The sequence below is a fragment of the Carettochelys insculpta genome, chromosome 2, assembly GCF_033958435.1.
Source record: "Carettochelys insculpta isolate YL-2023 chromosome 2, ASM3395843v1, whole genome shotgun sequence".
Taxonomy (NCBI): Eukaryota; Metazoa; Chordata; order Testudines; family Carettochelyidae; genus Carettochelys; species Carettochelys insculpta.
This window is the reverse complement of record NC_134138.1, coordinates 39,786,189-39,802,919: the sequence shown is the minus strand read 5'-3', so window position 1 is coordinate 39,802,919 and position 16,731 is coordinate 39,786,189. Positions and strand designations below refer to the sequence as shown.

Sequence of the window (16,731 nt, the reverse complement as noted above, 5' to 3'; positions counted from 1 at the left end):
ATAAACCTTCCCGCCAAACAAATCTAATCTTTTTGAGTCTATCAGATCCAGAAGCTCTGTACTGAGGTGTTTTTGCCCTCTGTTGAACCGCTTCTACAACTAAGGAATTGCGTAGAGGGTAGCTGAAAAGAAAGTCCGTGCCTTTGGATGGGATGAAATACTTTTAGCTGCCCTCTTATTGGTGGGTGGGGCTGAAGCTGGGGTCTACCATATGTCATCAACAGCCTCTGCTACAGCATCAAAGGTATTGCAATCTTTGAAGAGGTGGCAGACTTTAGATTTTTTCCAAAGGTGGCACTGCTTTTGTTGCACCTCTGAGATCTGAAAGGCCTCACTGGCTGCTACCCTTTTAAACAGTTCTTGGAACTGCTTTAAATCAGGTGGTGAAAGGTCACCTGGAATCACTGCCTTGTCTGGTGAGGAGAAGGACATATGTGGGCAAAGCCTGTGGTGGCTTGTCCTAGAGCTGTGGAACCTGGCCATCCTCTGGCTCAGATGGGGGGTGGAGGGGAGGGTTGTAGGCTGAGCTTTGGTTGTCCGCATAGAGAGGCTGGAATGCCTATGGGACCAACCAACAGAGGACTGCTCTAGGGACCTAGTGGAAGAGCGCCAGTAGTCATGAAAGTAGTGATGGTTGTGAGTATGATGATGTGACTGGTAGTAACAATACCCACCAGGTGATGAGTTCCTATATTAGTAATCCTGGCTGTGACAGTGCAGACAGCAGATAGCACAGGACAATCTGGAGGAAGGTGGTGGAGACAATGATATATGTCTTGAGTGACGAAAGGCTTCATCAGGCTGATCCAGAAACAGTGAGGGTAGCCTGTGGGAAGGAGAAGGAATGGACGGGGGTTGTTGAGGGAATGGAGAATGTATTGAAAGCAGAGGAGGAGAGCACTCAGGAGAAAAGGTCAGTTCTGGCAGTCTCATCGGTGCCAATGCTTTGGGAGTGCCACAGGCTGCACAGTCAGTGCCAGTGGTGCTTGGTTGGGTCTCGATTCCGTACTGGAATTTTCAGATGGAACCACAGCCAAAAACTTTTTGGATTTTGGCTGCTTTTCCAGGGAGCTGGTTGCAGTGGTGCCACGGTCCTCTGCGCCCTTGTCCTGCCTCTAGGTAACAAGGGCAAGGATCAAGCGGGTGAAGATCTCACATTTTTATGAGACCCCATGCCAGGAGAGGAGGTGCGCTCTGAGTGGGGAGGCGTTGTCTGGCCAGGAGACTAAAGCACCCTATCAAAGGGGATCATTTTTAGGAGCATCTCGCTATCTTTCTGAGTCTTGGCCGTGAGCTTTGAACAGTGAGGACACGTTTGTGGTATGTGTCCCTTATTCAAACAGTGAATACGTCTGGAGTGTCCATCCAAGACAGGCATAGCTTCGTGGCACAAATCACATTTCTTAAAACCGGGTGGCCCCAGCATGATTAAAATGCTTAACTCCAACGAAAAACTCCTTAAAAAAAAAGTACTAAAACTGCTAAGTAAACAACTAAGTACTAACTCTGATAAGTATGAATAATAATAGAACAATTAACAGGTATTTAACTACTATTCAACAGGCCTGAGGGGAGAGAACACGAGCTCTGACTGCAGCCATGGGCCGTTGGAAGGAACTGGTTTTAGCTGGACTGTGTACACAAGTAAAAGAGCACAAAAGGAGCCTCACACTGCTGCGCATGTGTGATCTGGCTACCCATGGCTGCGGCACCAGAGTGAGTCTGACAGCAGATGTGGAGCACCCCAGGGACCACTCGAAGAAAATATCCAATATCTGTGCATGAGGTGCACACCAGTTCCACTGTAGGTGTGTGTAAGTGCCGTCACTCACTCGAAGAGGAAAAAGTTGAAGCTGGCCACATTCATACTAGAAATAAGACATAAGCTTTTTAACAGCAATGGTAATTAATCAGAGAAACATTTTAATAGGGGATGTGATGGATTCTCCATTACCAGAGATTCTTAAGTTCAAACAGAAAAGGTCTGTATTATACAGTAAGTCATGATTTGATGATCAGAGTCCCTTCTTGGTTTTTGATTTATCATCACTAAATCTGCCAAGAATAATGCTAATTAATGCGGGGTGTAATGGTGGCCTAAACAGATTTCCTCATCAGCTGATTTTGTGATATGGACACATATGCACTCCATTCCCATAGGCCCAACTGATTAATGATCAAGTCCTGTCATTGATCTGGCTGACCCAAATCAAGTATACTCCTCATTTCCTGGTGCAATATCTAATTCTAGAATGCACTAATTTAGTTTATATCTGGATAGCTGAAGTATTTTAATGAGATGAACTTTTCCCTTTTTTAAGTAATCCATCAAATATACATACATCTGCTGACATGACAAGACACCCTTACTATCATAGGTTGCACCTCTGAAATCTGGTACTCTGGGGTCCAGCAACACCTGTGGTCTGCAGAACCACAGATGTAGCCAGACCAGAAAATCCAGTGGCTTGGAGCAGGGGCTATTTGGGAGTTGGGCAGACCCCCAGCTGGGCTGGTGATGGGGGACTGGCAGTAGCCAGGGAGAAGCAGTAGAGAAGTAGCAGCAGCCCAGCAGCAGTCTGGGGGTGGGGCGGGGGTGAAAGGGGCCTGGGGCAGCCAGTGGCAAGGCCAGCAGCAGGGGACCTAGTTTTTGCCCTGCTCCCAACTTCCCTCTCTCAACTATGGGAGAAGTGACAGCCCAAGAGTTGTCCACCAGACTGGGTAACCTCAGTCTGTTACCTACTGTGGATTACCCAATAGGTCATATAAACACAGAACGGATTTATCCAAAAGATTTAATTGTGCATTCTTGCATGCAACCTGTTCACCTGGTCCACCTCCAAACAGCATTACACAGTCAGTTATACAAAGTTTGGAATTTATATTTATAGCCATTTGAGATAAAATAAACTTTAAAAACTAGGTATCTAACAAGTATTTCCTCCTTCCACAAGTACTCAGGTAACTCATACAATTGAAATAATTTAGCTAAAAACTTGACTGAAATTACTCAATTCTGAGTTTGAGAATTTCAACTGTAAGCAATGTTTTTTAAAAGTACATGCAATTAAATAGGCTGTTTTATAATAAAGTTCTTTTCACGTTGTTCATTACCATACACTCAGTGTCTGCAGTTGTATTTTAAATTTTCTCAAGGTATTAAAAACAGTGTGTGCAACATATGTTTCTCTCCCATTGCAACGCATCATTACCTGAATGTACAAGATACCGCATTTTGTGTGCTGTTGATATGGACTGTGCAGGCTTTAAGATACAGACTAGAAAAATACCTAATGTAATGATAGAACGTATTAATGATCTTTATTTAAAACGTACCAGCAAAGTAGGCCAATCTGAAGCCTTTCCTAGAGATTGTATCATCTGAATGAAACCTGATCCAAACATGGTCTTGTGAAGAGATGTATGGTGATGGAATGGAGGAGCCACATGCTCTGTAACCTTCCACATTCTTGTAGGTTCCTATCGTTAACCAATCCAAACTGCATCGCCGTGATCCCTGAACATCAAAATCTTGAAAACTGCAAAACATACAGAGAGTCAAACTTTGCTAATGCAATGGCTATTTGAAAAGTTATTTACTAAATTATTGCTGTTTAAGATGGAAACGAATGGAAGCACATTATACTGGCCTGAAGACGTGGGGGGGATGGAGGGGAAGGTCAGTAAGACCTTATTGCCTTTTTGCAGACAGAATTTTACTATCTACTTTGTAATCATGTAATAAAGATAGCTTTTTCATTATAGGATCCTAGAAATCCACATGCCAGTAATTCCCTTTTCTCCAAGCAGTTTGGCTATTACCCCTGACACTTGGCAAGCTTTTTGACAGAATTTTAACTTTCATTAAAAAGGCAATTTTAACTTTTCTGGTAGCAAAAATACTTTTTATAGGTCCAATCTCTAATGATTTTCAAATCATATTAGAAGATTTTATTTAAACAAAGTCAGCTTTATTTCAGCTCAAGCAGCTTCCTGTTGTTGGGTTTGCTTTTGTAAATGGAGACAAACTGTATGAGAATTATGATCTTAAATATGATGCGGCCCTGTCCACATTAGTTGACTAAACCGCGCTAGATCTTAAACTCAAAATATAACTGAACCACAAGAGTCCATTACCACGGAATGATATGGATGGGAGCCAAACACATCTATTTGCCTGGGCAGAAGTAGGCCAGTGCAGAGAACACAGCATTGGACCAGAAATGGCATGGCTAATAAAACACAACAGATGGAAAGAAGAAAGCTTGCACTGATGTATAATTAGTCTTATAAACTTAACTTAGAATAAAGAGTTTGGAAAAAAAAATTGTGGTTTAGCAGCTGCACCCACTGTAACCTGCGACTTCATGACATGCTGCTGCAATAAAGGATTTGGGTGGATATAAAAGCTCTAAACTGAAAAACACTTTTAAAAAAAGAGATAACACTCTTAGCCAAATATTTATTTTGATAGAACCCTCCTTTCTTCTTGGGTCAGCAAGTTTGTATTTAAAAAAACAAAATCTGCAGCTAAAGCAATTTCATAATCAGCACTGTGGACTATGGACAGTGCCAGTTTTAATTTATAACGATGTTAAATCAGGATTTTGATTCCCTGGGACCTTGGGAATATGAACTGGTACAGAAGAGAGGATATTATTTCCTCTATACATTTACGAAGTATATTAAATTGATATAAAACAAAAGTAAACCTCTTCAAAATTTGTAACTACTGCCCGCAACTATTTTAGACGTAAGATGAAATTTTATCAACATTGCAGCATTTTAAAATTTCCATGTACCTTAAAAAATCCTGACAAAACAGATGAATCGTTGTGCTACAGAGAAATTAAAAGCAAATATAGTAAGTGTGAAAGCATGAAGACTATTGTGAACTTGTGATTTAAAAAGAGTAAGCCAAAATAAATTCTTAATGGAAAAGCTCCAGCAACTCACTCTTCAGTTCCAGTGATTATATTAAAATGACCAGGTAGTCCATTATAACTCACCATTGAATGCAGGCATTGCATTTGACATTGATACAATAAGCACTTTGTTTATGCCTTCTTTTGTGCACTTACATAAACCCTGAATAACTGATACTTGGGCTCTCCACACTTCCAATTTCTATGAGAATTTTGCATTAGAAGAAGTGCCCAGACCCAGACATCAAACTGTCTTTCTGGTCTTCAGAAGCCTTTCATGTATTTAAATAAAATGACCAAATATTTAAGACCAACTCAGTATTCAGTAACTCCCATTACTGTTGGGAGAACTGCGATGTCCAGCACTCTTCTAAAAATCTGGGACTTTGAGAACAAAGATTGCAAAATTGAGCCCAAGTGACAAATGCTACAAACCAAAGTATCAGCAAAATAAGTGTAGAGAAATACGAAGTTGGATCTTGGGATTAACTATACAAGTACTGAATTCTGAACAAAAGGAAGCTGATCAATAGTTTATATTAATTAATAAATATTCAATACGCCAGGGTGGTACAGTAATAAAATTACCTTATAGTGATTATTTCCCCTGGGTTTGCATGGATATACCAGCTACAGTTGGTTCTGGCAGGATATTCAAAAGGCCAGCCTGGACTTGTGATTACTCCACTTGATGCTCTAATTTGTTCTGGACCATCTCCACAAGCTGAAAGAGACAGTGAGAGATATTTGACTAACTACAAATTGAAAAAAATAGCAAAACAAAGTTAATCAAAGTTTATCAGAAAATAAAATAATAAACCCTACTTTCTCAGATTAAAATCGTATCCGTAGAAACAACAACGTTAAGTCTGGATAACAGCAACAAGTGTGGCCCATACAAGGCACTTGTCAGAGCCCTCATCCTGAAAGAGGAGTCTCCTTGTGTTAAACATTAATGACTTCCAGTCCATGTTCAACCTTTAATCCCAACTGCAGCAAACTTCCTCCATACCATCAGACTTGCTACAACCAAGATATGCCTCAGTTTCCCCATCTGTAAAATTGAGTTATCACAGATAAGGAATAGCATTACCCCCATAATGGACTTTGGTGCAGAGGATGACATTTTCAGCAGCAGGCAATTTTATCCAATTCACACTAAAATAGTGGGAAGAGTGTACTGAAGCTCTTTGAAAGCATACCACCACACTCTTCCTCCTTTGCTCAGCTACTCTTAAATATCAGAATTGCAACCTCCCTGAAAAATCTGTCTCCTGATTTGCTTGGGGTATGCTCACCTTCAAGAGAGCACTACTAGCTAAAGTGAATGGCACATAGTAATTTGGGACATAACAAACTTTCAGTAAAATTGAACTATGGTACTCAGGCACTATGCTGACAGATGCATTAGAAAAGAGTATAATAATGAAAATATAATGAATAGATAAACTTGAACTTTGTAAGGAGAGCCAGCACCACTTACCACTTAAGCCATATTTGGAATAGTAAATTGGATTTAAGTAGCCTGCACAGAAGTGAATTTCCCTCACATGATATCGCATACTTTGAAGTTAAGTCCCAATTGTGTTCAATATTAGAGTTTAAGGTCAGAGAGATTCACCAGACCATTCAGTCTGACAGACTATTTAGGACAGATCAATACTACACTGCATCCACACACTAAACCTGACAAATGAAATTAGGCCAAAATATTACAACTCACAGGAGATGAAACTATTAATTGCCATAGGCAGCAAACAGGAGGGGGCAGAAGTGCAACAATGTCTGAGACCCCAGTGATAGCATAGAAATGGTTAAGTCTGATGATCCTGGTGAGCTATCTGACCCACACATTGCAGAGGCAGGTGAAAAACCGCAAGATCATTATCAATACTACCTAGTGGGAAACTCCTATGCTCCAGAGAGGAAATCAGCGTCCTCCTCACAGAACACATTTGGGGGATCCCTTCTTGACCTCTGCACAAAGGCACTTGTCCAAACCTGCCTGCTTAATTGCTTTTACTTCTGGGACTCATTCCACCTCTGGACTGTAGAGACTATAGAAAACATTTCAGCTTTGCTCTCATGATCCAGGGAGTCACTACATATAATTAAACCCCGTTTCAGCCATGTTTTTTTCTATACTTTTATGTACAATGTAAGTATTGCTTAATAAAGTAATAATTTTTAAAAGCTTTTGGTTAAATGAGTTATAAAGAGGTGACATCCTTATGGTATACATATGACAACTAACTATATTGAAAAAAACAAAATATTGAAATAAACATCTTATTCATTATTCAATATTTTTTATTTTACTAGGTTTTTTTCACCTAGTAAAAGTTAATTGTTTTAGTTTCTGGTAAACCCCATAGGTGGTGCTCTTCCCCTATTATACTTTGGAAGGATAAATACATTTCTGTGTGCTTGCACTGAAATACACACTTTTGTGCTTAATAGTCATTTTACTGACAAGAATCAGACTCAATGAATAACAAGATTTTTTTTAAATTTACATTGAATATCTTATTAACAGGAAAATGCATAGAAAGCATATTAAACATTGTTTTTATGTGTACTTCATTATTTTTAGTTAAGATCTGTGTTTTGTCAGTAGCATATTTCAAGTGAAATACACAAAATTAGAATATCCTTTTTGTTTTGCATGTTTGCAACATGACAAAAAAATTGTTGCCTGATGCATTTCAAGAAACTTTCAAATCTGCTTACATAAATAGCATCAGGGCAAGTGAAACACTTAAAACCTCAAAATACCACCAAAACATCACACATATGGAGCTGGACTTTCTAAAATTCTATATACATAAGGTATGCATAACACATTAAATAAAAAAGGCAGTCCCAGACAGGCAAGAGCTGTTGATCTATTAAGGAACTAAGGCTCACAACTGCTTCCCATTCTGGATACAGCATTTCCACCCCCATAGCAAATTCCACAACTATCTGCAATCACTCTCTTCCTGCCATTTGCTAAAAACATTTACAGTAAGTCATTTGTGTAAAGGGTGGCACCAAAAACAATGTTCACTTGTTACACAAGTCTAAAAACTCCCATCTACATGATATTTCTGACAGTTTAGTATTATCAGTAAGAAAGCTGCAGAATATATTAGTTACATAATCAACAAATTCCACAAACTGGTATTAGGAAAAGGCTTTGTAACATGGTGAAAGATTGTTTCAATGCCTTAAAAGCATGCATTACGTTTACTGTGCACGAGTATGGTCCTACCAAATTCACAGCTATGAAAAATATTGCGGGGCATGAAATCTGGGCTTGCATGCGCTTTTCTTTATAGTTATTTCATGTGGTAGACAGGGGATTGTCATAACATTATGTTAAGAGGGTTGCAGTATTGCTACCCTTACTTCTGTTCAGTCTTCAGAGTTGGATGGCCAGAGCGTGGCAGTTGCTGATCAAGAACCTAACTCTGCAGGCAGCAGCGCAGAACTAAGGATGGTATGTTATGGTGTTGCTAACCTTCCTTCTGTACTGCTGCTGGCAGCAGCTCTGACAGCTCTCCCTGAAGTCAGTGCTGCCACGAGCAACAGTGCAGAAGGAAGACTAGCAATACCCTAACTCCACACACAATAACCTTGCAAACCCAATACACACACAAATTCTCTTTTGTACCATGAGCCCTACAATTACACCACCATTAAATTTCACATCTAAATAGCTGAAATCATTAAATGCAATATTTTAAAAATTCTATGACTGTAAAATTAACTAAAATGAACCACAAATTTGGTAGTGTCCTAAGTAAATCAGACACACAAGCAATCCACAGTATGCGTGTTTTGTTCTGAAAAGAAAATAGTATGGGAGAGCCTATAACATACATGGTTACTTCCTAAGGTTTTCATTGCTTACACTGAAAACTAAAACAAATTAAAGCATCTTTCTGCTTTAAGTGTTGAATTCTACAATACAGATAGTCTCAGAGCATTCCTCTGTGTTTGAAACCATGCTTACATTCCTGCTATAATTGCCTTTGTCTTTCCACTTATTCATCTTGGCAGTGAACTTTAGCACTAGCCAGCCATGCCAGGCTGGAGCAGTTCCAGCTACAGAGGGACCAGTGGCCAGGATGCAGAAGCTCCTGCCCATGGCAGGACTCCAGGGTTGCAGCAGTCCTGGGTGGCAGGCTAAGCAGCAGGCCCTAAGTTAAAATAGCTAACTGTTTCAAAAGCCCTACATTAAAACATCAGTTAGGATGAACTTTTTTGTATAGTTCAGAGTAGACACGGCACTTAGAACAAAGAAATCTTAAGCCACCACAACCTATTCTTCATCTTAAAATGATTTTACAATGACTGATCAACCCACAACTAAAAAACCCAGACATAAAATTCTAGCAGTTATTTCTCCATATCACTGAGGGAATTTCCCTCCTGAACTGAGGAAGAGAGTGTTTTTTGCCATAGATAGAGAACTTTAACACTATCGTACCCTATCATTCACATCACTGGAGACGATTACAAGACGGAAACCCTACCAAACAGTTCTGTCTTAAAAACACATATAAAACTTCCTCCTGATCACAAAACTCACTGTACTTAACATTCCATAGGTCTTTAAAGTTATATACACACACATTTATGTTCTTGTGACATGCCAGACAATTCACTGCTTAGTTCTTAACTCTACGAAATGTGTATTTCGCTGAAGCTTGCGCATTTGCAAATGGAATAAATAGGTTTTACAAAGCTTTCACACATCCAGTTTGTCTTGTTAATTGGCACTTGTGCATGTGAGTTGATTTCTCTAAAAGTCACTCTTGGTACACCATATTCAACTCAAATGACCCTTAGCAGCTGATGTGCTGGAAGCAAATGGTAATTGCCAGTTGGCCAGAAAACATTCTGAAACTGTACCTATTTTTGTTTTATACCAGACATTTTATGAATTACAATATTGCACTTTACATTAATGGTGGTTTTAGGAGTATGAGAATGACTTGTGCTGGTTAGTTGTAATGCTACAGAAACAGAGCAGCTGGATAAAAAGACAAGTCTATCAGAAAGCAGTGCAGGACATGCCTAAGCTATGTGACAAGGGAATGCAGTTTGGTCACAATGGAAGGTGCAAAGGAAAACTGCAAAGAATGTTGTAAGAGTGTTGCAGATCAGTTGAATTTATTTCAAGTTTTTATGAATGGAAAGGCTACTGGGTAAGTGGGTTAGAAAAGTTCTAAACTATAAAGTCTGCTGTAGCAAGTGGTCTCTCAGTACAGGATACCTGGTTTAACAATCTAGATAAAATGGTACTTGGATTATACATGATAGCTACCTGAAGAACAAACTAAAACAGTTTTGGGACAAGCTAACATACTGCAGAACATCAGAAGAGCAGTGAATGGTGGTTGCTTCCCTACAGGAAGCTTGAGGAGATGTGTTATGAAAAGCAAGAATCAAGTCATCGACTGGCGATAGGCAATAAACAAACAGAAACATCACTATGACTTTATTAAGAGGAGGCAGGGCTCTGGGAAATGACAGCTGAGCCTCAGAGAGAGGAGGGAGCACAACCTTGGTTGCAACTGATTTGGAGGAGCACCACAGAACCCTGGCTTCAGACCCCAAATAGAAAGCAGGGGTGCACAAGTCCTAGCCACAGCCATGGGGTGGAGGGAGGCTCCAGCCAGGACCACAGCCATGTATGAAGGCGCACAGTGCTGGCTCCAACCCTGCTTTCAGCTGCTGACGCATTCATTGTTCCCCCCATATTCTCCCTGTTTAAATGGCTGTTTTTCTATTGCTTTCAGTGAAATTAATGTCAAACAGACTCCACTGAATGGGGCTGCACCCAGTGCTATCATGGGGAAGTGAACATGTACGAGGATGGATACACAGGAGCAAGAATTGAGACTGTGTGCATTGGCGTGTAAAGGCAGAATGTTGCACTGAAAGACAAGTAAACAATGGGAAGTGAAAGAAGAGTGATAATGGTGGACAGACACAGGAATGTGATAAGGGAGTGAGACAGAGGCAAAAAGTACAGCTTTCCCTTTTCCAAGCTCCGAATAAGACAGTGTTTCCCAATTTTATTTGGCCACAGAACCCTTATAAACGTGAAAGAATTTTGTGGAACTCCATTCCAAGGTTCTACCCCCATCAGTCCCGAAACCTGCCCCACATCTCCAGGCTTCACACACCTCAGCCCCCAAACCCACCCCCAGGCTTAGCGCCTATCAGCATCAAGCCTCCCCCCCCCTGCCCCGCATGCCCAGAATTAATCTGTCTCAGCCCCAAACCGGACCACAGGCATAACCCATCCATGGTCCTGGCTGGGGAGCCTACTCTGGGCGGTCACATGTGCCCAGTGGAAAGAAGGCTAGCATGGAAGTGTTCCACTGAAGAGGGTGAGGCCACAGAAGTAGTGGGGTGACTGAGGGGCTCTCTGCCTTGCTGCCACCGAAATAATAGAATTAAATTAAGCTGGCTTAATGGCCAGATCCCTCCCACCATCCTGGTGGCCGTTAAACCAATTAACTGTAGTTCTACTGTTTCAGCAGCAGCAGGGTAGGGAGCCACAGAGGAATTCTCATGGAACCCTTATTTCACTCCATGGAACACCCAGGGTTCCACAGAACACCATTTGGAAAACACTGGAATAATACTAAAAAAAAGTCCCCCTTTTCAGGCTTTGCATTTGTGTAGTTAAAAGATTAGGTTTTTTCCCCTGAACTGTTTAAACAAAGTTGAGGAAAGAAGGGAATTGTCCCCCTACAGCTTAATAAAGATCAGACAGAGAGAAAAGCAGCTTTGAGGAGGGGCTAAGTTGAGCCAGTGGTGCTGGGATCTATTAAGAGACCAGAAGGGCATGCTGAAAAACATGAGGGAAGTTTTCTGTGGCACAAAGGGCCAATACTAGTCAACTCCCATTGGGGTTGTAGGAGGGAGAAAGAAAGTTTGGGTGCCTACCCTCCAAATGACTCCTCTGAAAATCTCCTCCCATATTGTTTATTTATAGTAGGAGTTTGGGAACCCCTGGGCTGTGGTCCAGATCTGGACTGTGGCTTGTCTGAATCCGAACCCCAAGGCTCCACTTCATGGCATCCGGCATGCAGAGAGGTGGAGGGTTAGGAGCCCCCAAGCTTCTTGGCCTGGATCAGGCAAACCACAGTCCAGAACTTTGATGGGGGCCAGGAAGCAGCTCCTGGCTCTGCTGCTGCTTGCTGCTCTTCTCCCAGCTGGGAGAAGAGGGTAGCAGCATCAGCCTTGGCAGCCTGCCCAGAGCTTCCTTCTGAAATTCTGCCCAATCAGAATAGCAGAGGGTGGTACCCAGGAGCAGCAGGTATGGAGCCATGTGCACTGCACCTCCATTGCCCAGACCCTCACTGCCAGACAGCTCCTGCGCCCCCTCCCCTCCAGACCCCCATCACACCCTCTTCATGCACCCTCCCTCCCAGACTCCCCATCTGCACCTTGCTCCTGCACCCTCCCTTCCAGACCGCTCTACCCCACTGACTCCTCCCTTAGAGGCTCACACCCCAAACCTTCCTGGACCCTTCCTCTCACCTAGACCCAAACCCTCAGCCTACTCCTGCACACTCCAACCAGCTCACCCACCTCCAGACCGCCCAGTTCCCAGCCTGTTCCTGAACCCTCCCCTCCACCCAGATCCCACAACCCACAGCTGGAGGACCACATCAAAGATAGCGGTTTTTTTTTTTGGGGGGTGGGGGTAGGAGGGCGTCTCACTTCTGTTGCCCCAGATTGATTTGTCCACGGGTCAGTGGCCCGCAACCTGCAAAAGGTTCTCCACCCCGATTCATAGGTAGAATCTCTATATTCCAGTTCCTGTGTTCCTGACTTAAGAGAAAGAACCCGGCTATTGTAGTTGAAGCCCACATATGGGAGAGCAAATGACAGTGACAGAGTTAACAAGTATTCTTGTCAAGAACAGAAACACTTTGACCTTTGTAGAGGTTCAATGCCTCCGAGTGGTTAATCATGCATTAGTAGTGAGGGATGGAAATAATTTGAGCTAAGTAGGGAGACAATATAAAAAGTCACTTGATAGTCAATACAGGAACAACAAAACAGAGGCAGCTAACAGGAGTTTGGAATGGAAATGAGAAAGGAAATGTGACATTTACATTTTTCAGGTACAGCACTCATGAGCTTTTATTACAGCCTGACACTGAACAGTGGTTGTGATTTTCAGCCTCCATGGTGTATTTTCATTCCCCTGAAGCCAGATGGAACTTCTTGCACATGAAGCTTAAATAGCTGTGCTGGATGAAAAGATTTTTTCTGTGAAAGGGACAAACAGATGCTACTGAGAACCACAGACAGTGAAGAGTTCCTAGACAGTTAAATCACTCTTTAACCTGAGCCCCACAAGCTCAAATCTGCTGACACAGCCCGGAGGCCAATATCTAAATGCAGAGTAGACATACCCTCAAGGACACCAAAGTACTCAACTGTATCTCTGACCATTTATTCCTAACCATTGTTACTTGTCTTTTACCCAATTAGTAGTCCATGAGAGAACCTTCCCTCTTAAGCCATGTCTGCTTACTTTGCTTAAGAGTCTGTGGTGAGGGATTTTATCAACTGCTTTCCAAACGCCCAAGTACACTATACCTCTTGTCCACACATTTGTTGCCCTGCCCCCTCCGCTCCCACCCCCACTTCAAAGTATTCTAATAGATTGGTGAAGCATGCTTTTCCTTTGCTAAAGTCATGTTGACTCTTCCTCCAACAAATCACGTTCATCTGGGTGCATGATCATAGAATCACAGAGCTGGAAGGGACCTCAAGAGGTCATCAAGTCCAGCCCCCCCCTGTTTCAAGCAGGAACAGCCTCAACTAAATCATCCCAGCCATGACTATGTCAAGCCGTGACTTAAAAAACCTCTAGGGATGGAGATTCCACCAACTGTCTAGGCAACACATTCCAGTGCTTCAACACCCTCCTGGTGAAGTAGTTTCTCCTAATATCCAACCTACTCCTCTCCTTCCGTACCTTTGTGATGATTCATTACCTTTGCCTTTTGTACTGATGAGACTGCTGCTAGAATACTGTTTCCAATTCTAATGTCCACAATTGGAGAGGGATATTGAGAAAAATGAAAATTCAGATAAGAACCAATAAAATGATTTAAGGATTGAGAAACATGCTTTACAGTGGTTGATTAAAGAGCTCAATCAATCATCTTAACAAAGAGGTTAAGGAGTTATTACAATCTATAAATATATGCATGGGTGAAAAGTGTTACATAACACCTTATACTGGGTCAGGCCAAATGTCCACGTAACCCTGTATCCAGTGTTCTGACAGTTGCTCCAGAGGGAATGGACAGAACAGGTAATCATCAAGTGATCCATTCCCTATTCTCCAGTCCCAGCTTGTGGCAAAAAGAGGGTAGGGATACCATGCCTGTCCATCCTGGCTAACAGACCTGATGGACCTACCCTCCAAGAACTTGTCTAGTTCTTTATGAACCCTGTTAGAGAACTGGCTTACACAACATCCTCAGGGCAAGGAATCCCACAGATAGTGTTGTGTGAAATAATACTTCCTTTTCTTTTAACCCTGTAGCTTGTTGGGATTAATCTAGCTTCCACAAATTCTAATGGCTGAAGCTAGAAAAATTCAGACCGAAAACACCTCCTACATTTTTAATAGGGTAATCAACCACTACAACAAGTTACCTAGGATTGTGCTGGATTCCCCTTCACAACAATTTTATAATCAACTTGGAAGATTTTCCTTAAAAAAAAACCATGTTTTTCCTGGGAATTGTACTGTGGGAAATCCTATGGTCTGAATTAAACAGAAGTTCAGAAAAGATCAACCCAATGGTTCCTTTCTGGCTCTGGAATCTATGAATATACATTTGTCCTTGAGAAGAGATTCACAGGTAAACAAAACTGTCAAAGTAGTAGACAGTTTTAAAGTCAGGTTTATCAATTATGCAGTGGGTGTGCTTCAAGAAAAAAAAAAAAAAATCTACCATTCTGAAAGAGAATAAAGATTACAAAAAAAAAATCACTTCTTGAAATGGAGAATGTAATTAAAGGTAAAAAATAGATTTTTTAAAAAATGATACAATATTTAAATGGCAGCTACTGTACAAAAACAAAAACATTATATGGCAAGAGTTGATGACCCCTTAGGGGGTCATGAGGTTGTTACTAGGAAGGGGAAGGTGTCACAAGCTGCCAGCACCAAACCCTCCTTCTACTCCATTGTTTATAATAGCGTTAACTATAAAACATGTGTTTCTCATTGATAGTAAACAGTCACACTCAAGCTTGCTGTGTGACTGGGATCACCAAAGCAAAGGTCTAAAAACCACTGCATAAGCGGATGGCTGTCTTTAACCTCTCCAACACTCCTAATATTCCCTAATACTTTTATTACAGGCTGGACCTCCTTGGTATGGCCCTTTTAGGACCTGATCGTGCCTGAACAAGGCAACTTGCCAGTCCATTATCCCCACCCCCTCTGCCTGCTGCCGGATGTCTTCAAGTTACGCATATTCATTTTCATAAGCCAATTTTCACAAAGCATGGGAGTGGGGCTTTGACACAGACAGCAATGTCAAGTTAAATTACAGCTAAAAAAAGCGTTCACGCAACAAGCAATGAAAAAAATAGAAGTAGAATGATGGAGGGGGTCAACTGACCGGAAACTTACCTAAACAAAAGTGTATTGTCATTTAACGTGAAAATTTTAATCACATGACACCATAGCACAATACAAACAACCAACAACAGGCTTTTCAAATTTTGTAAATCTCTTTTGCTGAGCAAAAGCAAGAGCCGAGTGTGCAGCCTGGCTGCAACATTCTGAAAAGATGACTTGGAAATGGCATTGGTTCCCAGGAACTAATGGGAGTTTTCCCATGAAATTATAGTAGCTAGATCTCCTCCCTCTCAATTTTACTTGGCTCTAATTATGCTGCTTGAAGTCTCTCACATGCCATTTCGCTGGGGTGTGTATACTCCTCACTACATGAGAAACAGTTAATTTCACACTATAGGTGGAGAAAATCCTATCTTTCAGACCCTTCTGAGCATGCTCCAACTGCTGCGTTAGTATAAAGGAGAGCAGCTCAGTCCAGGCTGGCCACCAACGAGGAAGCAGGCTCAGTGAAGGCTCCAGATCAGGAGTGATAGCAGAAACCAGAGATATCTCAGAGACCTGCTACCTACAATCAACCAGTGGCAGTCTGACTTTCAGGATGCTAACCATGCCAGGGAAGCCAGAAACCAAGATCACAGCTTCTGAAACCACAGCAGGATGTGGTCCAGGGAGGTGGAGTGAAAGATATCGTCCACCTGTTTAAAGTTTGCTTGTTGCAGCAGAACCCTTTTGAGTGGCAAACGTAATCACTGCAGAGAGGGCCCTGGAGTGTGAGCAAGTTGAGTTGGCCCAAATCCTCCTATCCCAGCCACCATCCATCTATGGTGGCTGGATCTGACTTGGGCTACTAAGTCCATGCAGTCTTGAGCCCCAGGGCCGCTATACTGAATCTGGCCACTAGGATGTGTAGCCCTGAATTCAAAGTTAGCCGCTTTGATGCTGATCATTGAGCTGCACTGTCAAGTTCCAGGTCCACGTGGTAACATAATGACACAGCTACTACAACCCTACTCCATCCCAAAAGGAGGCATAGTGTGCATACATTGCAAAACCATTGTGTAGAACAATGAAAAGGTAAAACTGCAACAAACAGCCAATTTGCACTATTGATTCTTACACAGTTGCTAATTTAGCTATATGTTTACCAGTGGGTCAATTCCCTAAAACACAAAAAGCTTAAAT

At 41.9% G+C, this 16,731-nt stretch overlaps 1 protein-coding gene across 5 annotated transcripts in view; it reads right to left on the bottom strand.

The window, feature by feature from the left end:
- LRP12 (LDL receptor related protein 12) overlaps positions 1-16,731 on the bottom strand; it is a 93,762-nt gene that overhangs the window by 34,934 nt on the left and 42,097 nt on the right. For 3 of the 5 annotated variants that reach the window (XM_074986770.1, XM_074986767.1, XM_074986769.1), the window contains 3 exons: positions 5,514-5,649; positions 4,803-4,838; positions 3,337-3,539 (listed from right to left, as the gene is read on the bottom strand). In XM_074986770.1, coding sequence (XP_074842871.1) covers positions 3,337-3,539; positions 4,803-4,838; positions 5,514-5,649 — 375 coding nt within the window. Of the gene's footprint in view, positions 1-3,336; positions 3,540-4,802; positions 4,839-5,513; positions 5,650-13,051; positions 13,183-16,731 lie in introns of those variants that run through there. The other 2 variants (XM_074986771.1, XM_074986768.1) reach the window with 2 other exon arrangements.